The following is a 21,828-nucleotide window of genomic DNA, read 5'->3' on the forward strand; positions in this document are numbered from 1 at the left end:
AGGCTGTGGGTGACGGTCCTTGCCTTCAATCCCAGCGCTGGGTGGTGGGCTGATGGCCTACATAGTTCCAAACCAGTGAAGACTGCATAGTGAGATGTCTCAGAGAGACAGAGACCTGAATGAAGGAGGAGGAAGAGAGAGAACCAAAAGAAGAAGAGTTAAGAAGAATTCTGAGGGTCTGGGAATGGCTCAGTGTGTAAAGTGCTTGCCACAGAATCATGGTCCCTAGCACCCATATAAAGGCTAAGCATGACACAATGCTGTGGAGGCTGAGACAGGCAGATCCCTGGGGCTTGCTGGCCAGGAAGTTATCAGAATCTGTGAGCTCTGGGTTCAGTAAGAGACACTATCTCAAAAGTAAACTGGAGGATGATTAAGGAAAGCATCAGCCTCTGGCTTCCATTCGCACGGGTAAGCACGTGCACCTACACACGTGTAGACATATAAATGTGCATATACACAGATGAAAAATGATGAGAGACTAAAATTGAGAAACCAAGTGCCCTTGGGGGATCCTCCCACCAGATTTCCATATACAGTTTAGTGACTGTATTTTCTGTGTAGCTGTCGGAACACCCAGACTACATGAGTGAGGCTTTTCAGCTGTAAGTGGAGCTCCCTGCTGGGGCATTTTCTCTAGTAACCTGTCTCTTTTTCCCACAATCAGGTGAGAATGAAATTCTGGAAACTCTGCATGCCATTGCAAGCAAAAACCAGATCTGGAGATCGTATATTGGCATGGGCTATTATAACTGCTCAGTGCCCCAGACCATTTTGCGGAACTTACTGGAGAATTCTGGATGGTAATGTATTGCCTCACTAGAGAACAGGACTGCTAGACTGGTGGTCCCTGTGTCTCAGAAATCTCACACTGATGCCTGCCCCCTGCTGCTCTCTAAGCTCCAGGAATCTACCTGCCTTCTCTAGCTAGGAAATTCATTGCAGGGTGTTGACCATAGATTCTTTTCCTTCTCATTTCCATAAAGTCCAAAGCCAATGGTCTCTTCTGTGACAATCTGAATCTCTATGCCACTTTTGAACAAGGCTTCATTCCTCTTTGGTGACACCCTGGGGCTTTTTAGACTGTGTCTGAACTTAGTCACTCAGTATTGCAGCCTGGGAAACAATCTTGGGCTTTTGTCTTTTGCCAGCGTTTTCAAAGGACAATACTCATGTTCCTCTTCTCCCTACATTTCTTGGTCCCTATCCAATAGAAATGAAGTGACATAGTCTCAGAAGAATGGACACAGTAACATCAGCTTTATTGGCGGCACTTTATTGAGAAAGTGAACGTATGTCTGTGGACAGGTCTGCTCTTGTACGGCCACCTTCTTGTTCCCATCTCACCTTGCCAATCAGATAATTCATTTCCACCCCTGGGAGTTCTGTGTGTCGGAAGACGATCCCAGGAGTCAGTTCTCTTCTGCCATGGGATCTGGGGATGGAACTCAGGTTGTCAGGTTTGTCCAGAAAGCTAGTTATCCCGCTGAGCCATCCTGCTCATTTTGCCTCATCTTTACAGGAACCCATCTGTTCGCACCCTCATGCCTGCCCTCCACCCCATGTGGAGATGCTCACTGCAATATATTCTATTTCCTTATTAATAAGAGAACAAGAAAGCAGGCCCATCCACAGAGCGAGTGTTTCAGTTTCCCGGAGATGCATGAATGTGCTTTGTGAGTGTATTTGCATTGCCGAGGCTCTGGTGAAAGTTTGCATGGTAAACTCTAAGGTTGATTTCAAAAACAAATAGCCGTTCTCTCTCCCCGCTAAAAATCAAAGCCTCTTAACTGCCCATGAATGGGCTGCAGCATTCTCTGTCTGAGCTCTGCCCTGTGGCCTTTGCTCTTAGTGAGCATACAGAATATCTGCCATATTTCTGTCTGGCTGTATGCTAGTTAATGTGCGGGTAGCCAGTGTTTTGAGAGGGAGACAATACTCTGTCTTTTCAGTCTCTGGCTTTGGGTGCATTTTAAATATTGCTGTTTTGCATTACCCAGAAGCTGCTCTGAACCCTAGCGGGATCCTGCACCCTGCCCTGCTGATAGGCAGGGCTGTGAGCACATGGGTGGGAGACTTCACTTTATACTTCTGAATGGTTTCCATAGCGATGGAGCCAACAAATTCCGGTGACGTGAGGTGAAAATAAATGGGTCACATAGACTTGAAAGAATACAAACATTTGGGCTCTCAAAAGAAACTGTACGCTGGGTCTAGAGTCTGTCTCATGTGGTCCACTATCCCAAAATCTCAAATGCCCATAACATCAATAATGAGTACCGACATTTGCATTTTCCTTGTGGCTTTCTGGTTTTTATAATCTTGGCAGTAAGATTATATGAGTTTTATGAGCCCTCCTGAAAGCCCCTTACTTTTTCCCAATTCTAAAAGAAAGTAATAACCAAAATGATAGAGAAAACTGATTATTTTGAAATAAATGCCAATATCATGTCCAGTATATTACCAAGGAACCTATTTCAGAACTGTAAGCCTTCTTAGATATGGAGATACTTTTAAAATACATATATTAAAATGCATCTAGAAGAAAACCATTTGAATTAATGTCAATTAAGACATAACCATGGAGCCGGGCGGTGGTGGCACATCTTTGATCCCAGCACTCGGGAGGCAGAGGCAGGCGTGGATCACAGCTACCATTCTTTCCTCTGTTAATTCTTCCTGGAACCTGAGATTGAACACTTATCCTCACACTTGTCACTGTGAGGGACCACTGAGCAACTTTTGCACTTCCTCAGATAATTTTTTTGTCCATTTTTATTATTTGTTTTTCAAGACAAGCTTTCTCTGTAGATTTTGGAACCTGCCCTGGAACTTGACCTGTAGACCAGATCAGGTTGGCCTCGAACTCACAGAGATATCTGCCTGTGTCTCTGTCTCCTGAGTGCTGAGATTAAAGGCATGTGCACTACCGCCCAGCTCAGACAATTGCTTTGTTTTTGTTTTTGTTTTTTCGAGACAGGGTTTCTCTGTGTAGCTTTGGAGCCTATCCTGGCACTTGCTCCATAAACCAGGCTGGCCTCAAACTCACAAAGATCTGCCTGCCTCTGCCTCCTGAGTGCTGGAATTAAAGGCATGTGCCACCAACGCCCGGTCCAGACAATTGTTTTTAAACACATTTTTCTTTGCTGTATATATGACAGCAGCTCTTTGGTAACATCTTTTAAAATCTTTTTTTTTTTTAATATGTTAAAAATAATTTAGTTCTGTGTGGGTGCTTGCCTGAAGGCCTTTCTGCTCCACACGAATGCCTGGTGTCCACAGAAGCCAGAAGAGGGCATAAGATCCTTTTGGAACTGGAGTTACAGAAGGTGTGAGATATCATATCAGTTTTGGGACTTATACCCTGGGCCTCCTGAAGAACAGCCATTGAGTGCCCTTAACTGCTAAACTGTCTCTCCAGGCAGCCTTTGATAGGGTCTCACTATAACCCTGATTGTCCTAGGATTTGTTGTGTAGGCCTGGAATTCTCACAGATTCTTCCACCTCTGCCTCCCGAGTGTTGGGAATAAATGAGTGCCATCATGGCTGGCTTGGTAGCATTTTTAACCCTTGAAATGCAGGTTATTCTTTACTTCCTTTCAGAGGCCATTGCTAAGAAAAACATGTATGCCTGTAATATCTCCCCTGAGTAAAAAACAAAAACAAAAACCTGTAACTATTTTAAAAGTTAAGCCAGGCATTGGTGGCACACGCCTTTAATCCCAGCACTCGGGAGGCAGAGGCAAGTGGATCTCTGTGAGTTCGAGGCCAGCCTGGTTTCCAGAGCGAGTGCCAGGATAGGCTCCAAAACTACACAGAGAAACCCTGTCTCGAAAAACCAAAAAATTAAAAGTTAAAAAAAAAAAAACCCAAGAAACAAACAAGCAAAACACATTTTGGCATTTTGATAGGTTTTTTTGTTTGTTTCTGTTGTTTTGGTTTTTTTTTTTCTTTTTTCTTTTTTTTTGGTTTTTTTAGAGACAGGGTTTCTCTGTGGCTTTAGAAGCTGTGCTAGAACTCACTCTAGGCTGGCCTCGAACTCACAGACATCCACCTGCCTCTGCCTCCCAGGTGCTGGGATTAAAGGCGTGTGCCACCAATATCCGGCTAGTTATTTTCTTAAAAAACTTAGAAATTTTCATATGTATGTGTTTGTGTTTGTATGAATAGGCCTCATGTAGCTGGCTGCTAATCTTGACAATGTTTCCACCCTCATTACCCTCTGTATATTTGTTCCAGATAACAACTGTCTTGCCTCTTTGAAAGATTTAGGTTTGGTGGTGGTGGTGCCGTCCTTTAATCCCAGCACTCAGTAGGCAGAGGCAGGTGGATCTCTGAGTTCAAGGCCAGCCTGCACCTAGAGAGTGAGTTCCAGGACAGTCAGGGCTACAAAGAGAAACTGTCTTGAAAAACCAAAGGGAAAAAAAAAATTAGATTTAGCTGGGTGTGGTGAAGTATGTCTTTAATCTCAGCTCTGAGAATTTAATCTTTTGATTTGGAAGCCAGCCTAGTCCACAGTAGACAGTTCCAGGCCAGCCAGAACCACACAGTGAGACCCTTTCTGCAAACAAAAAACAAACAAACAGAAAGAAAGAAAACTTGTCCATGGGATAATGTTAACTGAAGAAAAAAACAAGACCTCACACAGACTACAGTTCTGCTTCTTACAAGTGTAAATATGGTTATTATGTGGAATAGAAACTGCAAAGGACACCTAAATGCTGACTGAGTTATCTTGAAGTTTGGGGATTTGGGATGCTTTTGCTTCTCCAACCCATTCCAATGAGCGTGTTTAATATGCAACAACAAAAGGTACTACAGATAGCAAATGTCTTTGACATTTGGGGCATGCAGTAATGAATTAAATAATTGTTTAGTGTCACCACACAGTGCTCACCTCTGCAGCACATATACTAAAAATGGAATTGCACAGAGAAGACTAGCATGGCGCCTGTGCAAAGATGACACACAAGTTGGTGAAGCCTTTCATATTTTAAATGACACAGGCTTTGGGCTTTTTGACTAAACCTCATTTGTTAATGTTCAATAACAAGCTCAAGTTGTTGGTCTGTTAGGTTGGGGAAGAGAACAAGATCACCCAGAGGAGAATCACTGTTTACCTTTTGGTTCATTTGCTTGCTTCTGTAAACTTACAGAAATGAGATATTTTATATTTTGCTTTTTAGGGTCTTTTATTCCTTTTATTTGTTTGAGTTAATACTCTGCTTTTAAAAATGAATATATTACAAACATTGTCTCACATCATGAATATTTATAGCATTGTTTTCACTGACTGCAAGCATTGTGTGCACATGGTTTAATTTGCCTCACCATTCCTCTTTTAACAGTCACATAGCTGGTTATTCATCTTTTTCTACAGTATTTATTACCATGCTGAATTCTTTGGGAATATTTCTCTCTCCTAGTATATTCTATTCCTGAACATATATTCAGTCTTTCCTATTCATCAGCTGGGGTGACTGGTATGTGCACTTATTCTTCTGTGGGAGTGTGTGTGTCTGACTACCTGTCTAAATCTCAAATGATGGCTCTGAACACAATCCAAGTGTCCTGCTGGGCAGTCAGTCTAAGCGTATGGCAGGGACAGTGTCACATCTGTCTTCATAATAGCAAGCTGCGTGTGATGATCTTGTCTGGCTGGAGATCACCACTGCCTCATTGTCTAGGCTCTTGTGTGACCTCCTTTCTCTCATGTTCCTTTCAAATTGCCTGCCCTGTGTATTGTATTGTATGAGTCCTTCGTTCCAGTTCACCACTCAGTTAGAATTTGCCTTTACAATTTTGAATCCAGGCTGTTGAGGGAATTAACTGAAGTAACAATGTGCTCTGCTGCGCGCACACACACACACACACACACACACACACACACACACACACAGAGAGAGAGAGAGAGAGAGAGAGAGAGAGAGAGAGAGAGAGACACCAGTAAAAGATTCAGAAAGTTATTTCAAAGTGCTGATGTAGTACTGTGTGCTAAGCCTGTCTTCAAAGCTAAACCATGTTAAATAAAGCCAACCTAAGCATGCTTTCAAAGCCTGTGTATAATTACCAGGACAGGAGAAAAAAGAAAAGGATAGAAAAGTCAAAGCCATAAATAAATCACTTAAAACTCTTTTGGTTTGGTGTCTTAGTATTGCTGGGATAAGACACCATGACCAAGGCAACTTCTAGAAGAAAGAGTTTATTTGGGGGCTTACAGTTCAGAGGGCGAGTCCATGGCCCTCATGGCAGGGAACCTGGCAGCTGGTGGCTAGGCAGGCATGGACTTTGAGAGCAGCTTATAACAAAACACATGCAGATGCCCTAGGGAAATAGCTCTGTCAAGTGTTTGCAGAGGATCTGTGTTCAGATCCCCGGAACCCATGTAAAAGCAACTAATCCCTGTACTGAGGAAGTAGGTATATCCCTGGATCTCACGGAGCTGAACTCCAGATTCAGTGAGCATTCGTGTCTCAAAAGATAAGCTGCAGAATAACCGAGGAGGACACCCAACATTAACCTCTGCCCTCCACATGCACATACAAAACACATCCGAAATACATGTGTATAATAAGATAATTAAAATAGTACTGTAACAAACTATAGTGTAGAGAGCGGGGCCTGATGGTGTACACCTATAATCCTAGAACTTGAGAGACTGAGGAGGGAGAACCAAGGCCCATTTAAGGCCAGCCTGATCTACCGAGTGAGTGACAGGTAGCCTGAGCTACATAGCAAGATCACATGTTTAAAAAATAGTAACACAAAATGTCAGGGGGCTAAAGAGCATGTGTTGCTCTTGCAGAGGGCTCAGATTTGGGTACCAACACCCACATGGTGGTTCACAATTATCTGTAACTCCAGTTCCAAGGGATTTGATAAGCTCTTCTGACCTCTGTGGGCAGTAGACACACATGTAGTGCTCATACACACATGCAGGCAAAGCATTCAGACATGTAAAGTGAAGCAGGTAAGTCTTAAAAACATGCCCAAAGAATAATATTGTTTCTATGAAAATTCCGTTCTTCCCCATAAAAACCCAAAGAAAGCATGCCATTTATTGGCTTTTTATTGCTGTGACCAAATACTCAGCGTAAGTAAGTTAGGGGTGGATGATTTGTTTTGGCTCAGGGTTTCATCTATTTGTTTAGTGTGTTGGGGGTGGGGGCTGTGCTCCCTGAGATCTGTGCCAGGGCATGCACATGGAGGTAGGGCTACTTGCCAAGTCAGCTAGCTATCTCTTACCATTTGGGTCTCAAGGATTGAACTCAGGTTGTCAGGCTTGGTGGCAAACACCTTTACCTGCTGAACTAGCACCTAGCCAGGTTCATCACAGATGTCAGTCTGTCATCATCGGGGAGGGAAAGAGCAGTTTGTGTCCTGGCAGCTAGGACCCCGCCTTCTTTTTTAATCCAATCAACCTATTGGACGGTGCTGTGCAATCCAGGGTGTGACTTTGTCCATGTTCTGGCTGGGTCTTTTACTTCAGTTTCCTTTCTGGAAACTTCCACACAGACACACTCAGAAGTGTTCTTTATTGATTTTTCTAAGTCCTATCAAATTGATCATCTCAGAATCTTACTGTTGGATGTGTTACATAATTCTCAGGAGATTTAGGCATTCAATTTACAAACAAAGGAATTTCATGCACTTTTCTGGATAGGAGAGGCACAGTTTGGACATGGTCTTTTGTTTTCTTCTCAGGATCACCCAGTACACTCCGTATCAGCCAGAGGTGTCTCAGGGGAGGTTGGAGAGTTTGCTCAACTACCAGACCATGGTGTCTGACATCACAGGTTTGGACATGGCCAACGCCTCCCTGCTGGATGAGGCGACTGCGGCTGCAGAGGCGATGCAACTGTGCCACAGGTGAGAGGCTCTGGGGGAGAGTCCTTCCAGGAGGAGGGTATCTCCTAGTCCCCAGCATCTTAAACTGTGCATTGCAACCTCATGTGGTGTTCCTTAGATAAATGTAGAGTTTGAAAAAAAAATTGTTTTCTGAATGTGGGGTGAAAGGGGAGTCCAACCTGAACATCTCCCAAGTGAAGGAAATGGAGAAGGCTTGTAGATTCAAAATACCTTTATTCAGATAAATACCAGCCAAGCGCAAGCCAGAGTGTGCCCAGAGGTAGCAAGGCAGGGAGGCCAGAGAGGGGCCCCCACGTGTCTACAGCACCTTAAGAACCTAACATGTGTCATCCTGACCTTCCCTTGACCGCGCCCTAACAGGGATGGTCAAGCACATCTGTAGCCAGCCCTTTGGAGGCGTGGTTATAGTGTCTCCCGACAGTGGGGCAACCAAAAATTAAAATAAAACACTGAGGTATTTCTGGTAGAGCTTGAATTATCTGACTTCATTGCAGCCTTGGTCCTCAATACACATGACACATGTACACTTTGTACCTCACATGTCTTCATGTCACACACTACCAACAAATGTTACCTGAAACATCTCAGCAAAGGTTCAAGGTTATTGCAAGTATTGCATGATATGAATTAGAGGAGTGAGGGTTTTGTTTTTGCTTAGTTTTTGGTTTTGTTTGTTTGTTTGTTTGTTTTTGGTCCGGCCTCAGGCACCCTAGGCTGGCTATATAGCTGAGGATGACCTTGAACTCCTGATTCCCCTGCCTCTACCTTCTGAGTCCCAAGTTTAGGATTATGGGAATGAGCCACCATGACAGACTGAACTACAGGAGGCAATCTGTGCACACTCACTCTCTGAGGCTAGGAGGCAATCTCTGTGCACACTCTCTGAGGCTAGGAGGCAATCTCTGTGCACACTCACTGATGCTAGGAGGCAATCTGTGCACACTCACTGATGTTAGAAGGCAATCTCTGTGCACACTCACTGATGCTAGAAGGCAATCTCTGGAAGTCAGTTCTCCTTCCACTCTGTTAAGGCAGAGTCTGTCTCGTTTTGCCCAACTGAGACTCTAAGCTGAAGTACCCCAGTGACAACGAAACTCTAAGATGGGTTATTTTAGAAGACTTTTTTTGGTAGTCATCTCAACTTCCTATTCTATCTAATACTTGCCCTTTTATCATGATATAGATTTTTTAAACTGAATTGACTTGTTAAATTGTGTAAGAACACAATTTAATTTCAGTGAGTTGCAGTCACGAACCACCAGTCATTAATCACTTGTTTCCTTTTACAATATTCTTCGATTTTCCCTCGCTGCTTAGAAACTCTGATTTTAGTTCAGGGAAAGTGGCTCAGATAGATAACTTGGCCTGGATTAATCCCCAGCACTACCCGTACTAGGCTTAGTGGCGGCACACACCTTCAATCTCATCTCAGCACTGTGGAGGCAGGAGAATCAGAAGTTTAATAGAGTTAGCAGCCAGGCTGGGATACCCAAGACACTGTCTCAACAAATAAAAAATAAAAGAAAAGAAAAGAAAAGAAAAGAAAAGAAAAGAAAAGAAAAGAAAAGAAAACCCCTGATATTTGGAAACTCCTTTGGAAATGTTCAAGTTTGAATGTGGTTTTTCTTTTCAACAGACACAACAAGAGGAAGAAATTTTTTGTTGATCCTCGCTGCCACCCACAGACAATAGCTGTTGTCCAGACTCGAGCCAAGTAATTGATTTCATTTGTGTTTTGAACCAAGGGTAATATCATGTGACCTCTACCTCATCTGTCTTCCCCGCTTCCAGTCTCCCTGGAGGTGAACTTGCTTTGCACTGTGTTTGCCGAGTTTTCTTTTCTTCCCTCCTTTCCTCCATGGACGTCTCTGCTAAGTACGTCGTCAATTCTGAGGGCCAAATGATCGGTGAATTTAGTAGCCTTTGCACCATAGCAAGTTACCATGCTATTCTGTTATCTTTTGGTAAAACTTAAAATGCTAACATCAGCTTGAGTCAGGAGGATTTTAAGTCTGAGGCAACAATGAGCCATGTAGTGTAAACAATAGATGTTGGGCCTATAGCTTAGAAGTAGAGCACTGGCCTCAGATGGGTGAGGCCCTGGGTTCTATCCCTGGCACCACGAAGGACCTGACTCACAGTGGATAAATTCATAAACAAAAAATGAAATGAAGAAATTTCATCAGTGTTTTTGGACAGTTGGAAAAACAGAACTCCTACACAACTGCTATGGTTTCCCGTGTCCTTCGGGCAAATGTAGTCTCTAAGGAATCCACACAACACCTAGAGGAGTAGTGTAAGCAGCTCTAAGTTCCTTTGCCATCTGGAAGTTTAGTCCTGTAAGCAGCTGAAAAAGCCCCAGCTCAGCTACTGCTGTATTTGCTTTCTGCGTTGGAAATGCGGGTCATCCTTCTGCCCCTATCCACGCTTCAGAAGGGATATTGAGTCTTTGTTAGAAGGTTTTAGGAATCGTAAGGAAGCCCTTCCTAGCATCAGGAGGTTTTTCTTTTACCATAGCTGACCTGGAGTAAATGTCACAGTGATGGCTCGGCGGCTGTGGGTGTTGGATCTTTAGCTCTAGGGGGTGATATTCCTCTCAGAGTAGGTTGCAGAGTTGAGGAGAGGGGAGTGAGAAGGACGGAAGAAAGGGACAGAGCAGAGTGAGGCATGCATGTGAGTTGGTGTGGAGCACTGTTACTGAGGAAGGGCCAAGTATGAAGTGAATTGGGCTGGAAGGACACAGAGGTAAGTAAAACACAGGAAGGGAATAGTTTCACTGGAAAAAAGCTGGTGCTCATTGAATTTCTGGGCTGGCATCATGGCCTGGTTGGCCCGAAGGCCTGAGATCTATCACCAGAACCGAGAGAGCTTACTCTCCAAAGTTGTTGCCCTCTGGCCTCTACACATGTGCCTGGGCATGTGAGCATCTGCACTCAGAAACACATCACACACATGCGAGCACACACACACACACACACACACACACACACACACACACACACACACACACTAATAAAGAAAACAATTTTTCCCTTCTACTTACAGATATAGGGGGGTGCTTGTTGAGCTGAAGTTACCCCATGAAATGGATTTCAGTGGCAAAGATGTCAGTGGGGTACTGTTCCAGTACCCAGACACTGAGGGGAAGGTGGAAGACTTCACAGAACTTGTAGAAAAAGCCCATCAGACTGGGGTAGGTAAGCCCCTTGTTGAAGCCCAGGAAGGTATGTCCCAGTTTTCATATCTGTCTGCCTTTTGGTATATTTTCATTTCTTTCCAATTGCCACATGGAATGGTGAAATTCTCTTGCCCTACTCCTTCCTCTTTGTTAATGCCATTCACTAATGTCTGGTGCTCAGTAGCGTTCAGTAAATATTAGTTACACGAATGCACAAGCAAGTGGAATTGGCAGGGATGCAGCCTCCCCGCCAGTGTGTCTGCAGTGGAGATGACTCCTGTGTCCTCATGACTTCTCCATTTCCTCTCCAGAGCCTGACCTGCTGTGCCACCGACCTCCTAGCTCTGTGTATTTTGAGGCCACCTGGAGAGTTTGGAGTGGACATTGCCCTGGGCAACTCCCAGAGATTTGGGGTGCCACTGGGCTATGGGGGACCACATGCAGCCTTTTTTGCTGTCAGGGAAAGCCTGGTGAGGATGATGCCTGGAAGGATGGTGGGGGTGACAAGGTAAAGTTTCACACCCTCTTATTGTGATTATGACCTTCCTTGTTTACTTTTTCTTTCACTTTCATCTCTCGTGTGTGTGTGTGTGTGTGTGTGTGTGTGTGTGTGTGTGTGTGTGTGTGTGTGTGACTGTATGGCATGTGTGCCTAAGTGCCCAAGGAGACCTGAAGAAGGCATCGGATGATAGATCCGGAATGTCCTTCTGTATGATGTGAATATGTGTTGCTTTCATTGATTAATAAATGAAGCTGTTTTGACCAATGGCCAGGTAGAATATAGCTAGTCGGGAAATTCAGACAGTTACAGAGAGAAAGAAGACAGAGTCAGGGAGCCGCCTTGGAGCTGCCATAGAAGTAAGATGCCAGAACATTACTGGTGAGCCACAGCCATATGGTGATACACGGATTAGTAAATATGGGTTAATTTAATTGTGAGAGCTAGTCAGCAATGTGTCTGAGCTTTTGGCCAAACAATTGTAATTAATTTTAAGTCCAGAATGACTAATAAGTGGCTATGGGGACCAGTGTGCCCGAGAGAAACCGGTGCAGGGTAACTGGGCAGGACGAGAAACCTCCAGCCACAATCAGGTCCCCTGAAGATGGAGCTATAGGCATTAAGAGTTGTGCAGTGTGGGTGCTAGGAAACAAACCAGGTCTTCTAAAACAAGCAGCAAGTGCTCCGCAGCTGAGCCACCTCTCCAGCCCCCAGCCCCTCCCCGCCCCTCCCTGTTTTTTCCCCTCTGATTTCTCTCTAAATTTAATTGGCCCATGTCAAATAGACTAAAGACAAGTATGACACAAATTAAGAAGAGGGAATCTGGGTGTGCACCGGTACTTCTGCACACTGTAATTCAGACAATATGGAAACATGTGTTTGTCCTTCGTAAGGCATGAGTATAATCATGTACAGCAATCTCGGTTGATAGACAGCCTGGGGAGGCCTGCATAGTTTAAGTGCTTTGTGCCTAACCAGTTTCTTAAGTATCCCATTGTGGAAGGAAGAACTCACTTATGCAAGTTGTCTTTTATACACACACACACACCAAAAACAAGTACAGAGAGGAATTAAAAACACAAACCGAGTGTGATCCAATCGGTGTCTGGAGATTCCTGCCATGTGGCTTTGAGTCTCGATGGCTTCCCTTGGATGGTGCTTCCTTCCTTCTCAGTTTTACCACAGTCCCCCCAAACTATTCATCTATCCATCCATCAATCCTTTCATCCATCTGTCCATCCATCCCTATCTATCATCTATTGTCTAATATTTCTTTATCATCTATGATCTATCTATATCTATGATCTATCTGAATATCTATCATCTGTCTATATCTATATATCTATTTATATGTTATATTAAAGAAGGGAAGTCTTTATGAGGTAAGTAGTGAGACTTTTTTTTTCCTTTCTGTTTTCTTAGTAAGCATTCAGTCTCTTCACACCTTCAGTGGAGAAATCGTTTTCTTGGCTTATCACCCTTTCCCCTCTGTCAGCCATGGAGATCCAGTGACGTATACTCCTTGGTCCCATCATCCTATCAGGCAGAGTAATTCCTGGGAAATTTTCTTTCACTGTTCCAGGCTTGATTGTATATGCCTTGGTGCCTCAAAGCTCAAATTAACAACCTATATATAGTCCTATTGAGAAAAAGGGCATTTGGGGGCTGTTTTTTATGAACTTGCACCCACACCGAGCTACTGAATCCCCTTCAGCTTTGAGAGCAAGTACATCTAGGACAATCCCAGTGCTGAGATTAGCGGTGCTGACTGGATGTGCTGTCTTGACCCAGGGATGCCGCAGGGAAAGACGTGTACCGGCTTGCTCTTCAGACCAGAGAACAACACATTCGGAGAGACAAAGCCACCAGCAACATCTGCACCGCTCAGGTAAGTGTCATATCCAACCTGACTGCTGCATGATGGGAGGATCTCACTCACTCTCTCATTTCCTCACTCATTGTCCACCTGCTGAACCATGAGGAACACGAGAGATGGCAGATCTTATTGACAGAGATGTCTGGTCTTATATCTTACTGCTATCCTATATCACATGCATTGCCCATAAATTCATTTCATCATTATTAACAAAACAATAAAAAGTACAACATTGGGACCAGTGAGATGGTTCAGTGGTTAAGAATGCTTGCTATTCCTCTAGAGAATCCAAGTCAGGTTCCTAGAACCCATGTTGGGAGGCTGCCTGAAACTCCGGTTCCAGTGGATCCAAAGCCCTCTTCTGGTCTCTGAGCACACCCTAACACATGTGACATGCATTCACAAAGACACACACATGCATACGAAACACCTACAGATAAATAAAAATAAATCTTATAAAAGACTTTGTGTTTATTTTTGCCTAGAATCACGCCTTCAACATCTTTTTTTTCCCACTACATTATTTTATTCTCAGAAACAGAATACTCTTTAGTTCAATAAGAAAATTAGTTTCGTTTTTGTTTATTGTCCGTGACTTTAGCTTAGTGACATAGTACTTGACCAAAAAAGCACAAGGCCCTGGGTTGGCTCCTAAGAATTACATCAAAATAGGAGTTTTAATTAAGTCTCACTCAAACATGTTTAGTTTTGTTTATCCCAGTGTTTTCCCAAATGCATTGTCTTGGCTAATCTTCTTCTTTTTTTTTTTATTTTATTAGTTCTAGTTAGGGAACAAGCTTATTTCAAGTCCCTTCTCCCTCTCCCTCCCCTCACCCCCAGCCCTCCTTCCCCACCCCCAGTCTACCCCCCACCCCATCCACCCACCACTCCCCAGGCAGGGTAGGGCCCTCAACTGGGGCTCTGCAAAGTCCACCAAGTCTTCCTATGCTGGTCCTGGGCCCTTCCCCATGTGTCCAGGGCCAGAGTGTAACCCTTCATATGGGATGGGCTCTCAAAGTCCCTTCTTGCACCAGGGAAAAATACTAATCCACCACCAGAGGCTCCCTGGAGTGCAGAGGCCTCCTTATTGGCATCCATGTTCAGGGGTCTGGATCAGTCTTGTACGGGCTTCCCGGACAGCATCTGGGGTCGATGTGCTCTCCCTTGTTCAGGTCAACTGTTCTCCAACCTGGTACAGACCCCTTCGCTCTTCATTCCTCCCTCTCTTCAACTAAATTCCCAATTTCGGCTCATTGTATATCTGTGGATGTCTGTCTCTGTTTCCATCAGCCACTAGATGAGGGCTCTAGGATGGCATAAAGAGAAGTCATCAATCTCATTTTAGGGGGAGGGTTTTTAGGTTATCCTCTCCACCGTTGCCTGGATTGTCAGATTGTGTCATCCGTGTAGGTCTCTGGAGATCTCCCTAGTTCCAGATCCCTTCTCGGGCCTATAGTGGCTCCCTCTGACATTGTATCTCTCATCCTGCTCTCTTTCCTCTATTCTTCCCCCAACTCAATGTTTCTGCCCCTCCATTTCCTCTCCTCTTCTCCTCTTCTCTTGCTCTTATTGTAGCAGCTCCTTTCCCCCCCACCCTCATGCCCCCAATTAGTTCGGGAGTTCATGCCACTTCCATTCCTGGGGACCATTTAACCCTTAGAGTCCTTCATGTTTCCTAGTTTCTTTGGTGAAGAGCATTATATACTGGTAATCTTTTGCTCTATGTCTAAAATTCATATATCAGTGAGTACATACCATGTTTGTCTTTTTGTGACTGGGTTACCTCACTCAGGATGGTTTCCTCTAGTTCCATCCATTTGCCTGCGAATTTCAAGATTCCATTGCTTTTTTCTGCTGAGTAGTACTCCATTGTATAGATGTGCCACATTTTCTCAATCCATTCTTCAGTAGAGGGGCATCTAGGTTGCTTCCAGGTTCTGGCTATTACAAACAATGCTGCTATGAACATGGTTGAACATATGTCCTTGTTGTAAGTACATGCCCTATTTGGGTATATACCCAAGAGAGGAATGGCTGGATCTTGAGGTAGACTGATTCCCATTTTTCTGAGCAACCGCCATACTGATTTCCAGAGTGGTCTTACATGTTCGCACTCCCACCAGCAATGGAGGAGTGTTCCTTTTTCTCCACATCCTCTGCAGCATAGATTGTCATTGGTATTTTTTATTTTAGCCATTCTGACAGGCGTGAGATGGTATGTCAGAGTTGTTTTGAGTTGCATTTCTCTGATGGCCAATGATTTTGAGCACTTTGTTAAGTGTCTTTCAGCCATTTCAGATTCCTCTGTTGAGAATTCCCTATTTAGTTCTGCACCCCACTTTTTAATTTCATTGTTTGGTGTTTTGGTGGCTAGCTTCTTGAGCTCCTTATATATTTTGGAAATCAGTCCTCTGTCAGATGTGGGATCGGTGAAGATCTTTTCCCATTCTGTGGGTGGTCGTTTTATCCTACTGACTGTTTCCTTTGCCTTGCAGAAGCTTCTCAGTTTCAGGAGGTCCCATTTATTAATTGCAGACCTCAGTGTCTGTGCTTCTGGCGTGATGTTCAGGAAGTGGTCTCCTGTGCCAATTTGTTCAAGGGTAGTTCCCACTTTCTCTTCTAGAAGATTCAGTGTGGCTGGATTTATGCTGAGATCTTTGATCCATTTGCACTTAAGTTTTGTGCATGGTGACAGGTATGGATCTATCTGCAATTTTCTGCATGTCTGAATCCAATTGTACCAGCACCATTTGTTGAAGATGCTATCTTTTTTCCATTGTATAGATTTAGCACCTTTGTCAAAAATAAGGTATCCATAGGTGCGTGGGTCGATATCAGGGTTTTCAATTCGATTCCATTGGTCTATCAGTCTATTTTTGTGCCAATACCAAGCTGTTTTCAGAACTATGGCTCTATAGTAGAGCTTGAAGTCGGGGATGGTGATGCCTCCAGAAGATCCTTTATTGTAAAGAGTTGTTTTGGCTATCCTGGGCTTTTTATTTTTCCATATAAAGTTGAGTATTGTTCTTTCAATGTCTGTGAAAAACTGTGTTGGGATTTTGATGGGGATTGCATTGAATCTGTAGATTGCTTTTGGCAGGATTGCCATTTTTACTATGTTAATTCTACCTATCCAAGAGCATGGGAGATCTTTCCATTTTCTGGTATCTTCTTTAATTTCTTTCTTTAAAGTCTCAAAGTTCTTATTGTACAGATCTTTCACTTTTTTGGTTAGTGTTACCCCAAGATATTTTATGTTGCTTGTGGATATTGTGAAAGGTGATGTTTCCCTGGTTTCTTTCTCATTGGATTTATCATCTGTGTATAGTAGGGCTACTGATTTTTTTGAGTTAATTTTGTATCCTGCTACCTTGCTGAAGGTGTTTATCAGCCGTAGGAGTTCCCTGGTAGAGTTTTTCGGGTCACTAATGTAGACTATCATGTCATCTGCAAATAGTGAAAGTTTTACTTCATCCTTTCCAATTTGTATCCCTTTGATCCCCTTTTCTTGTCTTATTGCTATAGCCAGAACTTCAAGTACAATATTGAAGAGATATGGAGAGAGTGGACAGCCTTGTCTTGTTCCTGATTTTAGAGGAAACGCTTTGAGTTTCTCTCCATTTACTTTGATGTTGGCTATTGGTTTGGTGTATATTGCGTTTATCATGTTTAGATATGTTCCTGTTATTCCTGTTCTCTCCAAGATCTTTATCATGAAGGGATGTTGGATTTTGTCAAAGGCTTTTTCAGCATCTAGTGAGATGATCATGTGGTTTTTCTTTTTCAGTTTGTTTATATGGTGGATTACATTGATGGATTTTCGTATGTTGAACCATCCTTGCATCCCTGGGATGAAGCCTACTTGATCATGGTGGATGATTTTTCTGATATGTTCTTGGATTCGGTTGGCCAATATTTTATTGAGTATTTTAGCATCGATGTTCATGAGGGATATCGGTCTGTAGTTCTCTTTCTTAGTCATATCTTTGTGTGGCTTGGGTATCAAAGTGATTGTAGCCTCGTAGAAAGAGTTTGGCAATATCCCATCTGCTTCTATTGTGTGGAACAGTTTGAGGAGTACTGGAATTAGCTCTTGTTTGAATTTCTGGTAGAATTCTGCAGTGAAGCCATCTGGCCCTGGGCTTTTTTTGGTTGGGAGGCTTTTGATTACTGCTTCTATCTCATTAGGGGTTATAGTTCGATTTAAACTGTTTATCTGATCTTGATTTAATTTTGGTAAGTGATATTTATCCAGAAAGCTGTCCATTTCCTTTAGATTTTCCAATTTTGTGGAATACAGGTTTTCAAAATATGACCTAAAGATTCTCTGGATTTCCTCAGTGTCCGTTGTTATATCTCCCTTTTCATTTCTGATTTTGTTAATTAGCATGCTCTCTCTCTGCCTTTTGGTTAGTTTGGCTAGAGGTTTGTCTATATTATTGATCTTCTCAAAGAACCAACTCTTTGTTTCATTGATTCTTTGTACTGTTTTCCTAGTTTCTACTTTGTTGATTTCGGCTCACAGGTTGATTATTTCCTGGCATCTACTCCTTGGTGTGTTTGCTTCTTCTTGCTCTAAAGCTTTCAGTTGTTCTGTCAATTCTCTAATGTGACTTTCCTCCAGTTTCTTCATGTGAGCACTTAGTGTTATGAACTTCCCTCTTAGCACTGCTTTCCGAGTGTCCCATAAGTTCGGGTATGTTGTGACTACATTCTCATTAAATTCTAGGAAGTCTTTAATTTCTTTCTTCAACCCAGGAATGGTGCAATTGGGAGTTATTCATTTTCCACGCAAATGTAGGTTTTCTGCAATTCGTATTGCTGTTGAATTCTAGCTTTAATGCATGGTGGTCTGATAAGATACAGGGGGTTATTTCAATACTTTTGTACCTGTGGAGGTTTGCTTTGCTGCCTACTATGTGGTCAATTTTTGAGAAGGTTCCATGTGGCGCTGTTATTCTTTTGTGTTTGGATGGAATGTTCTATAGATATCTGTTAAACCCAGTTGTGTCATAACGTCTTTCAGATCCTTTGTTTCTTTGTTAAGTTTCTGTCTAGTAGTTCTGTCCAATGGTGTAAGGGGGGTGTTGAAGTCTCCTACTATAAGTGTGTGTGGTTTTATGTGTGGTTTGAGCTTTAGTAATGTTTCTTTTACAAAAGTGGGTGCTTTCATATTAGGGGCATAGATGTTCAGGATTGAGACTTCATCTTGATGGACTTTTCCTGTGATGAGTATGAAATGCCCTTCTTTATCTCTTTTGATTGCTTTCAGTTTAAAGTCTAATTTGTTAGATATTAGGATTGCTACCCCAGCTTGTTTCTTGAGCCCATTTGATTGGAAAATTTTTTCCCATCCTTTTACTCTGAGGTATCGCCTGTCTTTGAAGTTGAGGTGTGTTTCTTGTAAACAGCAGAAGGATGGATTCTGTCTTCGTATCCATTCTGTTAGCCTGTATCTTTTTATGGGTAAGTTAAGACCATTGGCATTTAGGGATATTAATGTCCATTGTTCATTGGTTCTTCTTTGTTTTGGATTTATTGTTGGTGGTATCATTGCGCGTGGATTTTGCCCTCCTGTTTCTTTTTGTGTTTGGTGAAATTAGATTAACTACTGCCAGTGTTTTTGTAAGTGTAGCTATGTTCGTTGGGTTGGAATTTTCCTTCCAGAGCCTTCTGTAGTGCTGGATTTGTGGATATATATTGTTTAAATCTGTTTTTGTCGTGGAATATCTTGTTTTCTCCATCTATAGTGATTGAAAGTTTTGCTGGGTACAGTAGTCTGGGTTGACATCCATGCTCCCTTAGTGCTTGTAGGGTATCTATCCAAGACCTTCTGGCTTTCAGAGTTTCCATTGAGAAGTCGGGTGTGATTCTGATTGGTTTGCCTTTATATGTTACTTGGCCTTTTTCCTTTGCTGCTCTTAATATTTTCTCTTTATCTGTAGATTTGGTGTTTTGATTATTATGTGTCACTTCTTTTTGTGGTCCAGTCTGTTTGGTGTCCTGTAAGCTTCTTGTACTTTCATAGGCATATCCTTCTGTAGGTTGGGGAAGTTTTCTTCTATGATTTTGTTGAATATGTTTTCTGTACATTTGAGCAGTGTTTCTTCACCTTCTTCTACATCTATTATTCTTAGGTTTGGCCTTTTTACGGTGTCCCTTATTTCCTGGATATTTTGTGTTAGGGATTTGTTGGACTTGAGGTTCTCTTTGGTTGATGAATGTATATCCTCTAGCATGTCTTCAGTAGCTGAGATTCTCTCTTCCATCTCTTGAATCCTGTTGGATATGCTTACATCTTTAGTTCCTGATCGTTTATCCAACCTTTCCATTTCCAACATCGTCTCATTCTGTGTTTTCTTTATTGTGTGTATTTCAGCTTTCATGCTTTGAACTATTTCAAGAGCTTCCTTCACTTGCTTGGATGTTTTTTCTTGGCTTTCTTTAGATTCTTTAAGAGATTTATTTATTTCTTGAATTTTTTGGTTTGTCTTTTCCTCCAATTCGTTTAATTTTTTGTTTGCTTTCTCTTCTATTTCTTTAAGGGATTTTCTTGTTTCCTCTTTAAAGGTCTCTATCAACTTGCTGAGATAATTTTTGAGGTCCATCTCATCTTCATGCTCTATGTTGGGCTTTTCAGCTCTTGCTGGAATGGAGTCCCTAGATTCTGGTGGTGTCATATTGGTCTTTCTGTTGTTGGGTGAAATCTTATTCTGTCTTCTCCCCATATCTTCTTTTAGTGGGTGCAGGTGGGTTCTCTTATCTCCTCTTGTGGCCCAGTGGTGTGTGGGGGCTAGGAATTCAATGTCCATAACTCTAGATGATCTTGACGCTCCTGGTAGTCTCCTCACTAGTTCCTATTTCCTCGGTCGTTCGGCGGAATGGAAGAGTGGGGTGCTAGCAGATTTGGGGCGCAGGGAGCTCCTCCCTGCCTGGGCGTGTGGGCAGAAACTCACTCACCTAGTTCCTGGTCACAGCCGGCAGGCACAGGCGGGGGTGGGAGGATGGGGGTGGTCGGGTTTTTCTGGCCTGGGGTCGGGAGTGGGCAGAAACTCACTCACCTAGCTCCTGGTCAGTCGACGGCGGCGGAATCGCCTTCAACATCTTGAATTGATAAAGTTCAGAGAAACCATAAAGGAATGCTCTTTAATCTCCATGTGCTTTGAGTGTATTTATTCTGAAGTTCTGGCTGGGTTCATGGTCTCATTGTAGTTCCATTGAGCTACAATGGAAGATCTCCAAGAAGGGGGCCAGGAGGGCAGAGGCGACATGATGTAACATGCTTTTGGGGGTCATGAACAGTGTTCCTGACATTGACAGAGGAAAGGTAGTGATTCTGGGGCTTCTGACCTCCTTAAAGAGACTCAGCCGAGGCTGAGTGCACGTGTACGCACGCACGCACACATCCCCCCAACAAATAGGCACAGCTAGGTGTGGTGGTATATGCATTTAATCCCAGCACTGCAGGAAGCAGGTATAATCTTCTGGAAGAGTATCCAGTGCTCTTAACAGCTGAGCCATCTCTCTAGCACCTATTCTATTTTTCAAATGTTATGTGTGCATGCATGTGAGCAATGTGTGTGTGTGAGGGTGGATGCACGTGTGCCATGGCACACTTGTGGAGGTCAGAGGACAACTTGCATGAATCAGTTCTCCCCTTGCACCGGAGTATCTGGAAATTAAGCTCAGGTCATCAGGCTTGCACGGCAGTTCTCTTACCCGCTGAGCCATCTCACTGGCCCTTCTGCTTCAAACTTTGAAAGTCATTTTCCCAGTATCCTGGCCTGTAATCGCTCATACTACTCCAGGGTTGCTCACTGCAAGCACGAAATTGATCTTCTGCTGAGACATGGCTGACCTTTCCTGAGCTGTGCCCTTTGTGATATCTTTGAGGATCATCTATTGGTACTTCTATCTACTGTTGCTTGTTCTTAGTCATGCGTTTTCTCAATTAGCATCATGCCATCCACCCTGAACTTCTGTTACTTAAATTTGCATCATTGAAAGAGCATGGCTATTTTTTTTCATCTCTGAAAGTCTGTTAATGGATTATATTTCAGATCTTTCTATAACTTTGTGGCCTAACTGATATAAAAAATCCTCACCATGTTTTGTGCCCCACTTCTTTCTCTCACTTTTCTTTGAAACAGGACCTCATGCATTCCGGGGAGCCTCAAAGCCACTATATAACTAAGAATTCTCTTGAATTTCTGATCCTCCAGCTTCTAGAACTTGCAAGGTAGAGAGGCAGGAGGATCATGATATCAAGGCCACCCTGGGTAGCATAAGACCACTTTCCCCAAAGAAATATAATAGAGATTTATTTTCAATATATAAAACGTTGTGTGTGCTTTACAGGAGGCAAGATAATGTCTAAGCAAAGCATAGACAAAGAAAATCAGACAT

The 21,828-nt window shown here is 43.0% G+C and overlaps 1 protein-coding gene and 1 non-coding gene across 2 annotated transcripts in view; both read left to right on the forward strand.

The window, feature by feature from the left end:
- The window catches only part of Gldc (glycine decarboxylase), an 87,017-nt gene that overhangs the window by 17,836 nt on the left and 47,353 nt on the right, over nt 1-21,828 (forward strand). Inside the window, exons 3-8 of the mRNA XM_027406416.1 lie at nt 668-803; nt 7,705-7,869; nt 9,506-9,583; nt 10,915-11,062; nt 11,359-11,555; nt 13,338-13,434. Coding sequence (XP_027262217.1) covers nt 668-803; nt 7,705-7,869; nt 9,506-9,583; nt 10,915-11,062; nt 11,359-11,555; nt 13,338-13,434 — 821 coding nt within the window. The remainder of the gene's footprint in view (nt 1-667; nt 804-7,704; nt 7,870-9,505; nt 9,584-10,914; nt 11,063-11,358; nt 11,556-13,337; nt 13,435-21,828) is intronic.
- LOC113834791 lies at nt 4,890-4,996 on the forward strand. The gene has a single exon (XR_003483595.1). It is a non-coding gene; the product is annotated as a U6 spliceosomal RNA (small nuclear RNA).

This window comes from Cricetulus griseus, chromosome 3, assembly GCF_003668045.3.
Source record: "Cricetulus griseus strain 17A/GY chromosome 3, alternate assembly CriGri-PICRH-1.0, whole genome shotgun sequence".
NCBI lineage: Eukaryota > Metazoa > Chordata > Mammalia > Rodentia > Cricetidae > Cricetulus > Cricetulus griseus.